General features: G+C 39.7%; 2 protein-coding genes across 2 annotated transcripts in view; one reads left to right on the forward strand and one right to left on the reverse strand.

The window, feature by feature from the left end:
* Window positions 1–1,237: 1,237 nt before the first annotated feature.
* On the reverse strand, window positions 1,238–5,296 carry LOC111155132 (centrosomal protein 19; the record flags this gene model as incomplete). Its single annotated transcript, XM_022515202.1, is given in 4 exon segments — window positions 1,238–1,599; window positions 2,210–2,350; window positions 5,022–5,256; window positions 5,258–5,296. Coding segments are annotated over 4 exon segments (777 nt in total), but the record flags the coding sequence as incomplete, so codon positions are not given.
* Window positions 5,297–5,351: 55 nt separating this feature from the next.
* LOC111155033 (phosphatidylinositol glycan anchor biosynthesis class X) overlaps window positions 5,352–18,287 on the forward strand; it is a gene marked incomplete at its 5' end in the record, with an annotated part of 37,906 nt that continues 24,970 nt past the window's right edge. Inside the window, 2 exons of the mRNA XM_022515047.1 lie at window positions 5,352–5,538; window positions 8,644–8,707. Of these exons, the coding sequence (XP_022370755.1) occupies window positions 5,352–5,538; window positions 8,644–8,707 (251 nt within the window). The remainder of the gene's footprint in view (window positions 5,539–8,643; window positions 8,708–18,287) is intronic.

Genomic DNA, 18,287 nt, shown 5'->3' on the forward strand with positions numbered 1-18,287 from the left:
TGTGGCGTTGCTTGTAATAGTGAAAGGAAAAACAACTTAAGGTCAACTTTTAAAATATATCATCTACATCTGTACCATGGAATACTGTGTAGATATAGGAGATCTCTAATTCTGAAATTTTTTTGCTACCTTTGGCAAATATACATATGATGCCTGACCATCTTAAGCCCCTTGTGATACCACTATAAGAGTGACCCCTTTCATGGGGCTTTTACTGGTAAAGACAGTGGAGATGAATAGGTGGAAAGAGTAATTTTTACAGCTTTATTTAATGAGTATTAATCTCCTTGCAGAAAACATGGAATATCTGCCAATTAAACAATATTCTAATGAGAAGAAAGATGTATCTGTACACATATAACCTGGTTCAACAAAGATCTTCTCTTTGTAGATCCAAACACATGAATAGGCCTAAACTGGCAATGCCTATTTATTCATTATGGCTAGATTTCCCATGTTACAAACAAACCACATCAGTTATGGGAAGACCTTCAGGATTTCAGAATATCTTTAGTACAGGTTTCCTGATCCTGGAGTGGCAGAATTCCCCTACTGTCTATTAGATGACACCCCCTTGCAGCAGCAGGGCATTCTGTAGGGCTGGTCTCCTACTCCAGAGTCCAATACATATAAAAACATAATGCACACAGGGTAATTCCCTGGTAACAATAAATACCCTCCAATCTTACCAAACTATAATTTGCTTACTGTTCCTCAAATAAAATGTTCTAGTCCCTATCTCTTTACCACTACCCTCCCCAAAGCCCCCTTTTTCTCCCAGCTTCTCTCATCTGCAATCTTAAAAACTTCTATCCAAACACTACCATTTTGAGGACCAGACAAAGTCCCATCTCTCTACTAAAGGACTCAGTCTTCCCTGACTATTCTAACCCTAACATCATCTAGGCTCTGACCCCCTTTAACTTTTATCAAGCATCTGACTCTAATCTTTTTGTTGCCTAATTCTGTTAATTAGTTTTTCACAAGATTCTGAGTTATCTTCCAATTAGATTGTGAGCTCCTTAAAGGCAGATTCCTATATTCTGGTTTTTGTATATTCCTCATGAATCTACACAGTAGATACGTGTCCTGGTTTTGAAAAGTGACATGGTCAATCCAAACTTGACCCAACATGTACATTTAGTGTTCTTTACAGATTTTCTAGAACCATGTTTATACATCCTTTGTATAAACATGCAGTTTCTGCTAGCTCAATTAATTCTTTGAGTTTTTGGTATCAGAACTCATCAGCTGACTCTGTGTCCCAGCCGCAAGACTGCAACTGTTCATCCTGTGGGAATTCAACTTCAATGTCATAAACGAAATCTGGATCATCCTTCTTCTTCTGATTCTTCTCAAAAAGTTCATCCATGATGCTCTTTCTCTTAGCAAGCTCCTTATCATCTAGTTTGTTCAGGTCTTCCTCAGGATCAATTGTTGTTTCCCGTTGAATTTGTTCCATTGTTTCTGCCAAACTCTGCCCCAACAAGTAACCTCGTAAAAAACTGAATAACTTCTCTAGCTGCCTCAGGGACACTTGTTCCAGGTAACTCTTGTGTCGCGGATTATTCTTTAATTGTTCAGCAGCTCTGTTGCAATCTAGGAGAGAAAAACAAAATTATATACCATACACAACAGACACATCGCAAACTACTGAAAGCATTATCTGCTGTGAGAGCCAAGTAGCTAAGTGACTGCTTCAGAATGAATAATTTTGCAGAACTATTATTCTTTTATATCGAGCTTTGAGTGTGGGAAGAGGGATGCATTTTTTATTTCCTTAACTTAAAAATCACTTTAAGGAGATGTCAAACACTTGCAACTGGAGAAAACATCTAAGATGAAAAGGATTTATTACAGTTTCAGATATTAGTACTGAAAAGAAAATATCAAGACAAGAAAATATCAAGACAAATAAAAAACACATTTGGAGGGAGAGAAGGGAGTCAGTATTATTGAATAATGCAATCTCATTTAACCCATATCATAATTCTGAAAGGGTGGGATTATCAATTTCCATTTACAGATCAGGAGACTGAAGCTTTCTGACAATTTAGCTGGGGTTTACCTACCTACCCTGATAGTCATGATTTGAACCTAGGGCTGTCTAACTCTGAATGCCATGGTGCTCTATTACAAGACTGAAATCATTCTTAATAAGTGATTTACAGAATATTTAAGATAGGAAGCAAGATAAAACATGAGGTACCTGAAAACTTTGAAAAGTTTCGGACTGGCATGATGCGTTGGCGACGTTTTCCCTTCATTTCATTCTCATAGATTAAAATAATAGCTGGAGGCTGGAACCTAATTCCACATTTCTTGGCAGTGCACATCATTCTCACCTGCACTTCAGGGCAAATCAGAGGAAATCTGATGAAAATATGTTAGTCACATAATGACTTCCTGCTAAAGGGGAAAAAAAATAAGTGTTGAATAAATCACACTCCCCAGTACCCCTTCTCCCCAGCAGATCTGGCTCTAGTCCAGTTCTAGACATGCATGCTCAGCCTGTCAACTTCAATACTTTGAGAGCTACCCTGAAAGTTCAGTATAGCCCTGGGGTTATCCTTAGTTGTTGGATCCCTGGTTCAATGAGGTATGTAGGTTAGTTCACACATGAGCCTGGAAGGACAGTTGTCTGGACCTCTTAGTGTACTGCATTCTTAACCAAAGATTGTACATGAACCTGAAGTCAGGCCAAGAATCAACTTACAGGATCTTTTTATTTATCAATTAAACAAGTATGTACAAGCACCCTCTATGGCAAGATACTATGATTTTTTAACCTTAAACATTAAGTCCTGAGAGGTTCATCAGACTGGGTCTGTCTCCTCTGGACTTTCCCATTTTACTCATGAAGGTTTGTATGATTACTTATTGAATCACTTATCTTCCCTTCTATTGTATATGCTGCATGAGGGCAGGGAACATATACACTGTTCCCCAGAATATCCCAGCAAAATACCATACATACTTGTTTAATTTAATGTACTAAGGGCACCTGGGGGGCTCAGTCAGTTGAGGGAGCCCACTCTTGGTTTCCACTCAGGTCGTGATCTCAGAGACCCACACTGCCCACTGCACTCAGCGGGGAGCCTGCTTTTCTCCCTTTCCCTCTGCTCCTCCCCTCACTCACTCGCGCACACACAAGCTCTCTCTCAAATAAATAAATACAATCATTTTAAAAATTTAATTTAATCTACTAATATAAGACACAGCCTCTGTATATCCTTTAAGTGTTTATAGTCTACAGGTCTGATAAAAAATGCAGACCTGGTACAGATTCAACCTCCACATATACAAGTCAATAAAGTTTACATCATTTTTATTTCAACTTATTTGTCTCTCTATGTTTTCTCAGTTACAAGAAACACAGCTATTTTGCAGTTAATACTTTCTATTCCCTGTTGTTGGTGCCCAGTGCCAAAATACGCTTAATTATAGCGACTGCTCTGGGTAGGACTTTGATATTCTCAGGAAGATTTGCAAATGTCAAGGAACCTAAAGGTAAAGGAGTATAGAGTGATGACACCTTCATAAACTTGATTTTTCTAGAGCATCACCATAGGAACACAGTACATTGGAGAAGACTGGAGGTAAGGTGGGGGAGGAGGAGGAGGAAGAAACATATATATAATGATTACCTTTGATTTGTTTTTTTCTACACATATAGTTTTTTTAGTATAGTATTTTTTTACATTATACATCTACTTCCTGCCTTGTAAATGTAATAACTTACGTGATTCTGTCCTTTAATGCTTTACTAAAACACACATTTCTATGACTGTCAAGTGTTTTGTCTTATGGATATACCATCACCTTATATCATAAGATATACATCATCATACTTTTCACTTATTTTTGAACATCAGAATTTTTACTCTTAAGAAATTAATCATAAAGAACTGCCATTTCAAATTACTGTGCTCTGATCTGACACAAAGGATCCCACCCACCCCCTTCTTCAAATACTACTCCCAGTTCATGTCCTTAAAATATTGTCTGTTAGTAAGCCTTCTAAAAGATCCTACTGAGCACAATATAAATTCCACACACTCAAGCAAATGGCTGTACTCATGACTGATGTATGCAATTGATAACAATGTTTTTTTTTTTTTTACTACAGAGTCTTTTCTTTTTAAAATTTAACTTTTGGGGCGCGTGGGTGGCTCAGATGGTTGAGCGTCTGCCTTTGGCTCAGGTCATGATCCCAGGTCCTGGGATTGAGTCCCGCATTGGGCTTCCTGCTCAGTAGGGAGCCTGCTTCTCCGACTCTGTGCCTCTCTCTTTTTCTCTCATAAATAAATAAATAAATAATCTTAAAAAAATAAAATTTAACTTTTATTTGTACTAATATGTTTATATTCTGTTAAAAATGTAAAATAATTCTAAGGATTAACAAAAAAACTGTTGTTCCCTGCCCTTCCTCTCTTCATAGTCAACCAGCTTCAATTCTTTTAAGTGTTTCTTCCAGAATTTATCTCCATATTTCTTAATATCATGCTTATACTGCTATTTTCACTTTCCAATGGTACATTCTGACATCCTTCCTCTTGCAAACACCTGTCCTAGCTCCAGTCTGCATCTAGGCCTACTTACAGATTCACTTCAATTCAAGAAGACAGACCACACATTTACCTAACTCTTCCTCATAGGCATTAATACTTTTCTTCCCAGGAATCAGTGACCGCCATAATTTTACTAAACATCCCCCACAGCACCTAAAAGTGTACGGATTTTGCCAATAGAGAGACGATCCTCTCCCAAACTCACGTCCCCGCTACGGCAAGGCTGACTTTCTTACCCTTAGAAAAATAGAGAAAGTGCATCTTCTGTGGCGGGGAAGAGCTTAAAACCGCCGTGAGGGGCTTGTTTCCCCCCAACCGCAGTGCACAGAGAACTTAACTCGGCTTTGAGGCCGGGCAGAGCCTGGCGCTGCAGGAAGAGGCTACAGCTATAGCCTCGCAGACGTGACTGTGGGGTGAATTCCCCCGTAGGAGGGCCGAATCCGCACGTACCTGGAAGTGGAGGTGGAGACAGTCCACCTTGCGATACCGCTTGCAAGACTGCTCCAGAGCCCGGGTCTGGATGCGGGCCAAGGGAGCTGTTCCCACAGCAACAGCCCCGGCGTACGTCACGGCGCGTGCGCCGCTCCTCGCCCCTCCCCCTGACCCGACGGCGAGGGGCGGGGTGACAAGGGAGCAAAGACCGCGGTGAGGTTGCCGCCTCCAGCAACGCCGGAAGTTTCGGGGGGGACCAGAGCTGCGGGGACCGGGGGAACCGCAGGACCTCAGGCGCGTGTCGTTGTCTTCCGTGCCGGTCACGGACTCCGTGGCAGCACGCTCTAGGAGCGACATAAGGCGTGCTCGGGCTCCTCAGTCCGCAATTCGTACCCGCGCGCTGTGGGGAGCGCGTTCTCCAGCGTCCTGGCTGTCACGGCCGTGGTTGTCCGGGCGGTGGCCTGGCTGCTCCTCTGGGAGGCGGCTGGACTCACCACACCCGTCACGGCCTTCTCTGCCACCCCCACCGACGCTGGTAAACGAGGGACGGGGTTGGGAGACCGGCGGGTGGGGGGCTGTCCGGACACCTAGGTCCTCCGAGGTGTGTCTCTCGTCGCGCGGACCTAGAACCTGCTGGGTGACCAGGAGGAGGTTAAGAACGGAGGCCACGTGCTTCCCACCTTTCCCACCCGCCTAGCCACTGCTCCGAGGCGTCTATTGGGTCTCTGGAGAGTCGGGCTTTGTCGTTCAGAGGTAGTACTGGCCGTACTATTACTAAAATATCGGGAAGGCAGTACAGCCGTCAAGTGTCTTGGGATGCATGAAGCTCTGGACCCCTGAGAGGATCAGCAAGGCCACAGTGCCCTATGGGGTGTGAGAATCCCAGTCCAGACTGGAGAGACTGACGGGGTGAGGGAGTGGGAAGGGGTGGACAACTAGTTTTAACAAAAATTTTTTTGTAATAGATTGGATTGGGCTGGGGCTTTTCTTCTAACTACAGGCTGGACAAGTGAGTTGATTTCATTTCTTTGGGTCTGACTCGGAGGGCCGAAGTGCTGTGCCTAGGCGCTGTAGATCCAGCGCTGAGCTAAATATGGCCCCAACCCTCGCAAAACTTGCAGAGTAGTGGGGAAGTGCAGTAGTAATTACAATAAGGAAAGTCAGTACAAATTAGGTTAAGTTTCTCCATCTGTAAAGTGAGAATATTAGACTAGGGTCAATCACTGTTTTTGTGTCTTCACATACTAGGTTTCCAGATTTACTTGAAGTATTATGAAGCCAAAATGAATTTTTAAACAGCAGGACTTGGTGATTTCTAAAGACTCTTCCAGCCCTGGTTTTTTATCATTAAAAAGAGGTCAATTTCCAGAGCCAGTTCTGGCCACTGTAATCAAATAAAGTAATATTTAAGAGGAAAAGTCTTAAAAAGAAAAAAAAAAAGAGGAAGAATCTTGACGGTCAATTCAGATGCAACAAATTTATTTTGAAAATGATATTTTTGCTTGGGTGGCTCAGTCATTAAGCGTCTGCCTTTGACTCAGGTCGTGATCTTGGAGTCCTGGAGTGGAGCCTCACATTGGGGTCCTGCTCTGAGGAGCCTGCCCCTCTGTCTAGCATTGTCTCTGTCAAATAAGTAAATACATAAATAAAAATCTTAAAAAAAAAAAAAAAGGAGGCCTGCCTCTCTCTCTAGCTGTGTCTCTCTCTGTCAAATAAATAAATAAGTAAATAAATAAATAAAAATCTTCAAAAAAAAGAAAATGGTATTTTTGCTTTAAAAAATTATGAATAATCTATTTGCTATACTGTTTGTGAATTAACCTTTCTACCATCCCGAGATGAAAGGGGTTTAGTATTCTCCAGTATATATCCCAACAGAATTTAAGCCTATTAATCTGACTTTTTTTTTTCTAATTTAAGTTCTAGATAGATATAAATCCTGACTCTCCATCCCTATTAAAATTAAACATAGTGGAACATCTGGATTTGTAAAAAAGATACCCAAAGGTATTTTTAGGAAATGATTATATATGCTTCTCTGAAGCAAATAAGGGTTTTCTTAGATAGCTAGGAAAGTGGAAATATCTTAGGCTTTAAAACTCTAGGAGATCTTGCTTCTAATCAGTAACTTAGTAGTATGGCCTAGAGCCAGTGAGAACTGTTTGTTAATCAGTTTCCTCCCGTGTGCAAATGGCAGTAATTTCGCCTATTTTGCTGGGTTGTGAAAGTTAAAATATGTGAAAGCCCCAAGTAGAGGATTTGTCATGGATGTCATTTAATAAATATTATTTTTCCTTCCCTTGTAAATTTTGGTGCTCTCATATCTTTGTGAGTGTGTGTGTGTGTGCGTCTTTTCAGGAATGAATCTAAAAGACTTAGCAATACATAATAGTATATGGTTTTTTTGTGTTTGGGTTTTTTTTTTTGTTTGTTTTTTTAAAGATTTTATTTATTTATTTGTCAGAGAGAGTGCTCGCTTCGGCAGCACGTATACTAAAATATTTGTCAGAGAGAGCACAAGCAGGCAAAGTGCAGGCAGAGGCAGAGAGAGAAGCAGGCTCCCCACTGAGCAAGGAGCCCGATGTGGGACTTGATCCCAGAACCCTGGGATCATGACCTGAACAGAAGTCAGCAGCTTAACCGACTGAGCCACCCAGTCGTCCCTTTTGTGTTTGTTTTAATGTTAGTGCACTTCCAGCTTTTGAAAATGAATTAATGTTCCATATAGCAGGGTACCCGGAACAGTTGATGGTCATTAGTAATGGAATTATTTATTTATTTATTTATTTATTTGGATTTGGGAGAAAATCTTAAGCAGGCTCAACACCCAGCGCAGGCCCTGTCTCAGGGCTGATCTCACAACCCTGAGATCATGACCTAAGCTGAAATCAAGAACTGGACGTTTGACTGAGCCACCCAGGTGCCCCTGAATTTTTAATTTTATGATGCTGACCTTGAATAATAGTTTTAACATCTGAATTCTGCATGGTGTCATTACAGTGAGATTTTGGGTTATTCTAAGTTTAAAAGGAACCCTTTGAATCTTTGAAAACCCTCAAGTTTTTGTTTCTCTGTTTTAAACCTTCCCAACATCTCCACAAGGTGTAAGTGTACCATTTTCTCAGTTTTACAGGTGTGGACGATAGGATACAAAAGTTGGCAGTAGGTATCTAAAATAGGGTTTCAGTGAATCAGGATTAAAACAGATTTCCTGGCTCTTTAGCCAGTCTGTTCCTTTTGGTGTCCTGGGATCATCTGAAAAAACAGTGTTAATGACAAACACTTATACAGAGCTCTTACCATCTGGTAAGCCCTGTTCTAAGTGCTTCTACATGTATTAAATACTCATGACAAATAGCAGAGAAATAAACTATCTTGTCCAAAGTCACATAGCTTTAAGGGACAGACTGGGGTTATAATTAGGCAGTATTACTCCAAGGTCAATGTTCTAGATGCCTCTGCTATATTAGAAGTAGCATTTTAGATAGCTCAAATTCTTTAAATCTTAAAAAGTTTTTCTTTTGTTTATAGGTTGGTTAGATTTTCCAGGCAAGTAAAGCCTATTCAAGCAATTATTTTCTAATTATTTAAATGTTCTTTCACTGACCGCTTATTTTAAGAAATCTTCTGATTCTTATAGGCATAAGGGCTACTTGTTCAGAAATTATTTTGAGGCAAGAAGTTTTGAAAGATGGTTTCCACAGGTAAGTTGCCCACTGACGTTCACTAATGTCAAAATACTGTTTCATATAATTTAGAGCAAAAAATCAATAGCTGGGGAATGGATAAACCGAAAATCTCTTGCTTTCTTACAAATGTTATAAATGACAGATTTATCATATGTGGTTCACAGTTTGAAATAATGATTAAAATAACAGTAGAGGGGCACCTGGGTGGCTCAGTAGTTAAGCATCTGCCACGGCTCAGGTCATGATCTCCAGGTCCTGGGATGGACTCCTGTGTTGGCCCCCTACTCAGCCAGTGGTCTGCTTCTCCCTCTGCCTGCCATTCTCCCTGCTTGCAAGCACACTCTCTCCTTCTGTCAAATAAATACATAAATGAAATAACAGTAGAGAAGAGGAGAAAAATGTTTATTATTTATCATGCATGTGTGGGTTTTTTTTAGGATTTTATTTATTTTTGTGAGTGAGAGAGCACACATGAGCATGAGTGGGGGAGGGTGGAGGGGCAGAGGGAGAATCAAACTCCCACCTGAGCAGAGAGCCTGATATGGGACTGGATCCCAGGACCCCGGGATCATGACCTGAGCTGGAGGCAGGCACCTAACCGACTGAGCCACCCAGACCCTCGCATGTGTATTTTATGTATATATATGTAACATACATACAGCCAGATTCACTTAATCTTCACAGTGGTTGTGAGATAGATGATATCTTTCTTCCTTTTCACTTCATCTTAGCCAGGAGGCCAAGAAGTGATTCCCTTTTTTCCTTTTCAGATGAGAGAAGTAGGGTTCAGAGAATTTAAATAATTTAGTAGAAGTTAGGGTGGTAAGGTTCTAACTCAAATTTATGACTGTCATACTCCAAAGCCATGCCCTCATGTACTAAGATATTATATCACCCTAAATCACTGTTTCTGATTTATAAGAATTGGTTCCAAATGACCATGCTGTTTCCAAAATAGAAATTATTCTTTGCAACCCTCTCAGGTCCCCTTTCTCTTTAGGAGCTTTTTACTCTTTATCATTCAGTAAACTTTACTATCACTCAATAAGCCTTGCTTTGCACCCTCTTAAAAAAGATTCTCAAAAATGAATATTTGACCAGTATTGAAGATATTTAAAAGACTAGTGGGAACACCTGGGTGGCTAAGTCTGTCGGGTGTCTGCCTTCGTCTCGGGTCATGGTTTCAGGGTCCTGGAAATGAGTCCCACGTGGGGCTCCTTGCTTGCCAGGGAGCCTATCTCTCCTTCTGCCTGCCTCTCCCCTCCTTGTGAGCTTGCTCTCTCTCTCTCTAATAAATAAATAAAATAGTTTTTTTTTTCAAAGATTTTATTTATTTGTCAGAGAGAGAGAGTGCGCACAAGCAGGCAGAGTGGCAGGCATAGGCAGAGAGAGAAGCAGGCTCCCTGCGAAGCAAGGAGCCCGATGTAGGACCCGATCCCAGGATCCTGGGATCGTGACCTGAGCCAAAGGCAGTGGCTTAACCCACTGAGCCACTCAGGCATCCCAATAAAATACTTAAAAAAAAAAAAAAGACTAGTAAAAAGTTGTAGAAACTGTTCTGTAAGAAAACTTCCCAAACTTTAAAGCTTTCAAGGTAATTAATTTGAAATAGTTCTGATACATGATTTACAAAATCTGATACGTTTATTTTTTTTAAATCATTGCATTTTATAAGCCACCTTAAACTGAGACATCTCACTCTCCACCCTCTTCAAAGTCAGCCTACGTGTGAATGGCTAGGAGGTATAGTAGAAAAAACTTGGGGTTCGTTTTGTTTTGTTTTTTTAACTCAGACAGACTTGGGCTCAGAGTGTAGCTCTTTTATTTAGTAACTATGTGGCTTTAGTCAAGTTACTTAAATCTTTGCCACCTTACCAGTAAAATTAGATAATGATAGTATTTCCTCATTAGGTTCACAAGGATTAAATCTAAGAATATATAGGAAGTCTTTTAATATAGTGCTTGTCATATAGTACATCCATAGGAAATGTTAGCTCTTATACAAACAATGAGATAGGTGATCAAATTGGGCACTACAATTTCAGTCAAGAGGAGATGTGACTACGCAGTAATAAAACTGATTTTGGGGGGGGCGCCTGGGTGGCTCAGTGGGTTAAGCCGCTGCCTTCGGCTCGGGTCGTGATCTCAGGGTCCTGGGATTGAGCCCTGCATCGGGCTCCCTGCTCGGCAGGAAGCCTGCTTCCCTTCCTCTCTCTCTGCCTGCCTCTCTGCCTACTTGTGATCTCTCTCTATCAAATAAGTAAATAAAATCTTAAAAAAAAAAAAACTGATTTTGGGAGGGAAGTCACTTCTGAAAGGAATTTTTAACTGGATTTCAGACAAATTTTAAGCAATGTCAGGGTAATTATGCCAAGGGTATAGCTTTTTTTTTTTTTAAGATTAATTTGAGATAGAGTGTGTGTGTGCAACCAGGGGGAGGGGCAGAGGGAGAGGGAGAATCACAAGCCAACTCCCCATTGAGCACCATCCCAGGACCCTGAGATCGTGACCTGAACTGAAATCAGAGTCAGATGCCCAACTGACTGAACCACCCAGGTGCCCCATGCCAAGGTTATAACCTGTTTTTAGAGAAATTGGGATGTATTCTCAAGAGAAATGGGAAATACTAAGTAATGCAAATTTGGCAATGCAATTATAAGTGACTCCAGTGAGGAAGAAAGAAGTGCCTGAAGAGGCCATTGTGACAGCAAAAGTAGCTGTCCAGTTAGAAGTACTGAAGGTAAAAACCAGGATATAAAACCAAGGATGAAGAGTGACAGAACCCACAAGAATAAACTCAGAAACTAGAAATCTCAGAGTTACTGGAGACCTTCAGAAAATGCCAGTGAAAGGCTCTTCCATTATGTTTAGAGCAGGTGTAATCTTGCTGCTGGGTAGAGAAGGAAACATGAACAGATTGTAGAAAGTAGAATTAGTTACCTTCTCTTATTTCTGTCTTCTTGGTCAAGAAGAATTACTTCCACTCTGGAGAAGGCCAAGCAAATACTGGTAGGAGGAAACTGAAGTGCAGAATACATAAGGGAATTATATAAAAGGACCTTAGAATTTTAATTGAGTTTAGGTTCTCCCTTCTGTGATAATCTATAGTTTAGCACAGTAGAAGAATTTACTTAAGTGATTGCTGAACTTCTGTTTGTAATCTTTGGATAATCTGCGAGTTGGTTGCTGTAGCTTCTGGTCTAGCCCAGATTGTTAAAAGGATAGTGTATGAACACAAAAGAGGAAGTGGTAGTCTCTGGGAACTAGCATGAATTTATGACAAATTTATGTCCTTCGTACAGATCCATTAGGTAGATCAAAGAAATGCTGTAGATACAGTATATCTTACTTTCTGCAAGACTTGATGCAGTTTTACATGTTGTATTTGTGAACAAGATAAAGAATGTGAACTGAAAGCTAAAACAGTTGAATGACTTCATAAAGATCAACAAAGTTATCCAACATGTTCCGATTAGTAGATTGAATGTCATCTTGGAGAGAGGTCCTGAATAGTCTCTGTCTTTTTAAGTATATATATTTTTTCTAATTATAAAATAGTAAATGTTCATGAATAGATATACATTATCTGGAAGAAAAGAGATTATAGGTATATCCTACTTTTATAGAGGCAGAGTGATATAGTGTCTAAGAATGTGGGCATTAGAGTAAAACTATTGGGGTTTGAATCCTGGCTCTTGGATAAGTTAGTTTCTGAGTGCTGTGGTTTTCTTTCTTTCTTTCTTTCTTTCTTTGAGGCAGGAAAGTATTTGAGAAGGAAAAATATTTGTTTCTTCAAATCCTTTTGGATTTAATTTAATTTAAATCCTTTTAGATTTAATTGATTTGCGTATTCTGCCCTTAGCTTTTACATCACTAGAAATGATATATTTGGATAAAAATAGAATATAACAATACTGTAAATATTATTCAGAATTCTTTCAATGAATATAAATTATTAGGAAAATAAAATTCTATATGTAAAATTACCTATTTGGAAGAATATAAGCAAAAAAAATCAAAACAATTCTTTTTCTGTATAGCTGCTCTTAATATTCAATTCTTTTTTTTTTTTAAAGGAAACTTCTCTTTTTTTTTTAATATATTTTATTTATTTATTTGAGAGAGAGGCAGTGAGAGAGAGCATGAGCGAGGAGAAGGTCAGAGGGAGAAGCAGACTCCCCGTGGAGCTGGGAGCCCGATGCGGGACTCGATCCCGGCACTCCGGGATCATGACCTGAGCCGAAAACGATCGTCCAACCAACTGAGCCACCCAGGCGTCCCTTAATATTCAATTCTTTTTTTTTTTTTTTTTTAAAGATTTTATTTATTTATCTGACAGAGAGAGATCACAAGCAGGCAGAGAGGCAGACAGAGAGAGAGGAGGAAGCAGGCTCCCTGCTGAGCAGAGAGCCCGATGCGGGGCTCGATCCCAGGATCCTGAGATCATGACCTGAGCCGAAGGCAGCGGCTTAACCCACTGAGCCACCCAGGTGCCCCTTAATATTCAATTCTTGAAGTTGCTGCTGTGTTCTTGGAGCAATGAGTCCATAAAAATTTATTGATTATCTGAGAACCAAAACCTAATATCATACATTTATATAAAGTCTCAAAGCATTTCCCCATACTTTTTGCGTTAGAGGTAATAATTTTTCTATAAAAACGGTAACACGGGTGTTTTAACCCGTGCTTTAATTTCTTACAGGTAAAAGAGGAATTATTATAGTACTATTTCATAGTGATTTTTAAGAATATTTATTTATTTATTTTGGTGGGGAGGGGTATGGGAGAGGGGGAAAGAATTTCAAGCAGACTCTGTGCTGAGTGTGGGGCCTGATGACTATGAGATCATGACTTGAGCTGAAACCAAGAGTTGGTCTTGATCCACCCAGGTGCCCTCATAGTGACTTTTTAATCAATTTCATTGAGTTTTGACAATTCTGTATATCCATTAACCACCACCCCAGTCAAAATATAGAGTATTTTCATCATCTCCAAAAATACCCATGTGGTGCTATTTGGAATTATTCTATCTCACCTATACCCAGACTCAGCCAACCAGTGATCTATTTTCTTTCACTATATAGATTTTCTAGAATTTTATGTAAATGAAACCAAGTGGTCTTTTTGATATCTGGGTTCTTTCACTGCATTATATCAGTGACATTTATCCATATTGTGCATGGCAGTAGTTTGTTCCTTTTTGTTGCTGAGTACTAAAATTTGTTTAGCCTTTCACATTTTTATGGCATTGGGGCCATTTCTAATTTTGGGCTAAGATAAATAAAACTATAATTAACATCTGTATACAAGACTTTGTGTGAACATGTTTTCATTTCTCTTGGGTTCCTGGATATATGGTAGGTATATGTTGAATTTAAGAAACCACCAAACTGTTTTCCAAAGCGGTTGTACTGTTTTACATTCCTACAAGCAGTGTATGAGAATTCTGTCCCTGCCACATCATTACCAACACTTGGTATTGTCAGTCTTTTTAATTTTAGAGATTCTGGTGGGTGTGTAGTGGTAACTCATTGTGGTTTTAATGGGTTATTTCCCCGATGACTAATGGTGTTGAGCATCTTTCCATGTGCTTTTTGGGGACTGGTTTATCTTCCTTTGTGCAGCATCTGCTTAAATCTTGCCCATTTTTATTTTATTTAATTAAAAATTTTTAAAAGATTTTTTTGTATTTGTCATAGAGAGAGAGAGAGAGAGCACAAGCAGGGGGAGTAGTAGGCAGAGGGAGAGGGAGAAGCAGGGAGCCTGATGCGGGGCTCAATCCCAGGACTTTGGGATCGTGACCTAAGCTGAAGGCAGACGCCCAACCACGTGAGCCCCCCCGCCCAGGTGCCCCAAATCTTGTCAAAAGCTTTTTCTGCATCTACTCTAAGAGAATCATGATTTTTTTACTTTATTTTGTCAGTATGGTACAATACATATGTTGATAATTCCAGTAAACCTATCACTTGGTCATGATGCATTATCTTTTTGAAATATTACTGGGTTTAATTTGTTAGTATCTTGTTAAGGATTTTTACTTCTCAGTTCATGAGGGATATTGGTCTGTACTTCTCTTTTGTTGTGATGCCTCACTTGGGTTTTGGTGTCAGGCCAATTCTAGCCTTGTAAAAAGATTGGGAAATACTTCCTTCTCTATTTTCTGATGGTGTAGCACTGATATTATTTTTTAAAATATGCAATAGAATTCAACAATAAAAAGGCCTGAGGTTTTTTATATGGAAGGCTTTAAGTTTTTTTAAATTACAAATTGAAGATACAGAGCTATTCAGATACTCTATTTTTTCTTTTGTCAGTTTTGGTCATTTTTTTCTTTCTAAGAATTTAGCTATTTTATTTAAGTTGTTTAATTTATTGGGATAATTGGAATAAAATTACTCAAATATTCCCTTATTGTGCTCTTCATAGGTAGAGGTTGTATAGTAATGTTCCTTCTTTTATTCCTTTTTTAAAAATAATTTTTTATTTTATTTAAAAATTTTTCGGTTTTTAAAGATTTTATTTACTTGAGAGAGAGAGAGAGAGACCACATGAGTGGCAGAGTGGGGGAGATGTTGGAGAGAGGGAGAGGGAGAAGCAGACTCCTTGCTAAGCAGGGAGCCAGGTGCGAGGCTCGATCCCAGGACACTGAGATCATGACTTGATCCAAACGCAGATGCCTGACTGAACCCAGGCACCCCTCCCCAATTTTTTTTTAAGTAGGCTCCATACCCAGCATGGAGTCCAACATAGGACTTGAACTCATGATCCTGAGATCAAGACCTGAGCTGAGATTAAGAGTCAGTCACTTAACTAACCAAGCCACCCATACAACACCCCCCAACTCTTTTATTCCTAGTATGGATAGTCTGTGCTTTTTCTCTTTCATGATCAGTACAAGGATTCATCAATGTTACTGACCTTTGGAAAGAAGACGTTTCGTTGTTTGTCTACTTTCTGTTTCATTGATTTCTGTTCTTTATTATTTCTTTCCTTTTGCTTTGATTTTAATTTCTTCTTCCTTCTTAGCTTTTTAAGATGGCATCTTAGGTCGTTGATTTTAGATCTTTTTCCCCTAATATAAGTGTCTTTGCTTTTATGTCAATAAGTTTCTTTCTGTACAGGGCTGTAGGTCTATTCTATAAATGTTGACATTTATTTTCATTTCCATCTAGTTCAGTATATTTTTAATTTCCTTTTTGATTTCTTCTTTGACACATCAGTTATTTAGACATACATTGTTTGATTTTAAGGTTTTGGGAGATTTTCCAGAAATTTTTTACTGCCCTTTTTTTTTTTCTTTTTGTACTATTTTATTCCACCCTGGGCATCTCAATATAAAACTAAATACTGGTGAACTGTTTTCCTTACTAATTCTGAATTACTGTAGATGTATAAATTCTGCTAACTGTTCAGCACTTTAATAGATGAAATCATTTCTGACACATAGTGGAAATACCTAAAACAATTAGTGCAATATATCAAACGGATCAAAATAAAATGAATTTGGCGGGCGCCTGGGTGGCTCAGTGGGTTAAGCCTCTGCCTTCGGCTCGGGTCATGATCTCGGGGTCCTGGGATCGAGTCCCGCATCGGGCTCTCTGCTCAGCGGGGAGCCTGCTTCCCTCTCTCTCTCTCTCTGCCTGCCTCTCCGTCTACTTGTGATCTCTCTCTGTCAAATAAATAAAATCTTAAAAAAAAAAAAGATTTAAAATGAATTTGGGAAAACAAGGCTGCAAGATTACCAATATATTGCAACATTCATGTGACAGATTACAGGTATCCTGTTTATGGTGGTTCTGGCCATATAGGAATAACTGAAGCCTTCCTTTCAAAGGAGGAGAGAGGAAATAATAAGCTGTTTTAGTAACTGTACAGTTCATATACTTTTAAACAACTCTTAGTATTACAGAAAAGTAGTAAACATACATGGAAGCTTCAGTGTAGTACCCTACTTACAATACAGTTGAAGATTGAATTTAAAATAAGTTTAAATGTATATATTGTTAGTGCATTGACTTTATTGTGTCCAAAGGAAACAAAAGCCCCTTTTTAGCCCCTAAACAAAATCAAAATCAGTAAGTAAACAGAGTCACATCTGGTTTGCTTCATTTTTATTGCAGAGCTCACATGTTTGCAGGAGTTGCTATTCATTAAGATGCATTTATCATGGGGTGCCTGGGTGGCTTAGTCTGTTAAAGGTCCGACTCTTGATTTCGGCTCAGTCATGTTCTCAGGGTTGTGGGGTCAAGTCCCACATCAAGCTCATGCTGGGTGTGGGCCTGTTTGATATTCTCCCTTTTCCTCTTCCTCTGCCCCTCCCCCACAAAGATGCATTTATCAGTTTCATATTCCTAAAGCTAGCTATGGTTACATTTGATTTTTTTTTAAAAGATTTTATTTATTTATTTGACAGACAAAGATCACAAGTAGGCAGAGAGGCAGGCAGAGAGAGAGGAGGAAGCAGGCTCCCTGCTGTGCAGGGGGTCTGATGTGGGGCTCAATCCCAGGACCCTGGGATCATGACCTGAGCCAAAGGCAGAGGCTTTAACCCACTGAGCCACCTGGGCGCCCCACATTTGATTTTTTTTAAGTCTTTATTTTATTTTATTTATTTCTTAAAAAGATTTTATTTATTTATTTATTAGAGAGAGAGAGAGAGAAAGATTGAAAGAATGAGTGTTAAGAGGGGTAGAGGGAGAAGCAGACTCCAGGCGGAGCAAGGAGCCCCACACGAGACTCCATCCCAGGACTCTGGGATCATAACCTGAGCCAAAGGCAGATGCCTAACTAATAGCCACCCAGGCACCCTTACTTTAAAGGCTATTTTTAAAATAACAAGACTAGTTATAGTTTAGATGCCACTGATATTCATTCTTTAGCTTGAAGATATGGGGCTCTCTTTCTTTTTTTAAAAAGATTAATTAATTAATTAATTAATTTGTCAGAAAGAGCGAGTGTGAGCGCATAAGCAGGGGCAGCAGCAGGCCGAGGGAGAAGTGGGCCCCCCGCTGAAGGAGGAGTCCAATGTGGGACTCGCTTCTAGGACCCCAGGATTATGACCTGAGCCAAAGGCAGATGCTTAATCGACTGAGCCACCCAGACAGCCATTGGGACAGTTTTCTTGTGGTTAATTTGTTTTGTTTTATGATTTTATATTTTATTTTTATTTTTTTGAAGATTTTATTTAAGAGCGAGTGGAAGAGAGCACAAGCAGGGAGGAGAGGGAGAAGCAGAGAGGAGAGAGAGAAGCAGGCTCCCTGCTGAACAGAGAACCCCATGTGGGGCTCAATCCCAGGACCCTGAGATCATGACCTGAGCCCCAAGGCAGCTGCTTAATCAACTGAGCCACCCAGGTGTCCCTTAAGATTGTGTTTCTAAGTATTCTTTACATCTGCTGTGGGGTTCAAGATCAAGAGTTGCATGTTCCGTGGACTGAGCCAGCCAGCTGACCCTGTTAATTTCTTAAGATGTGGAATATATGCTTTAAAGGTAGATACTAGGAGAAATTACTGTTTGTCTGAGTTACTGTAGCAAACTATAAGCATCTTTAGAACCTCCTTTTTAATTTTTTTTTTTTTAAAGATTTTCATTTATT

The sequence above is a fragment of the Enhydra lutris genome, unplaced genomic scaffold, assembly GCF_002288905.1.
Source record: "Enhydra lutris kenyoni isolate GAN:26980312 unplaced genomic scaffold, ASM228890v2 scaffoldscaffold39, whole genome shotgun sequence".
Lineage (NCBI taxonomy): Eukaryota > Metazoa > Chordata > Mammalia > Carnivora > Mustelidae > Enhydra > Enhydra lutris.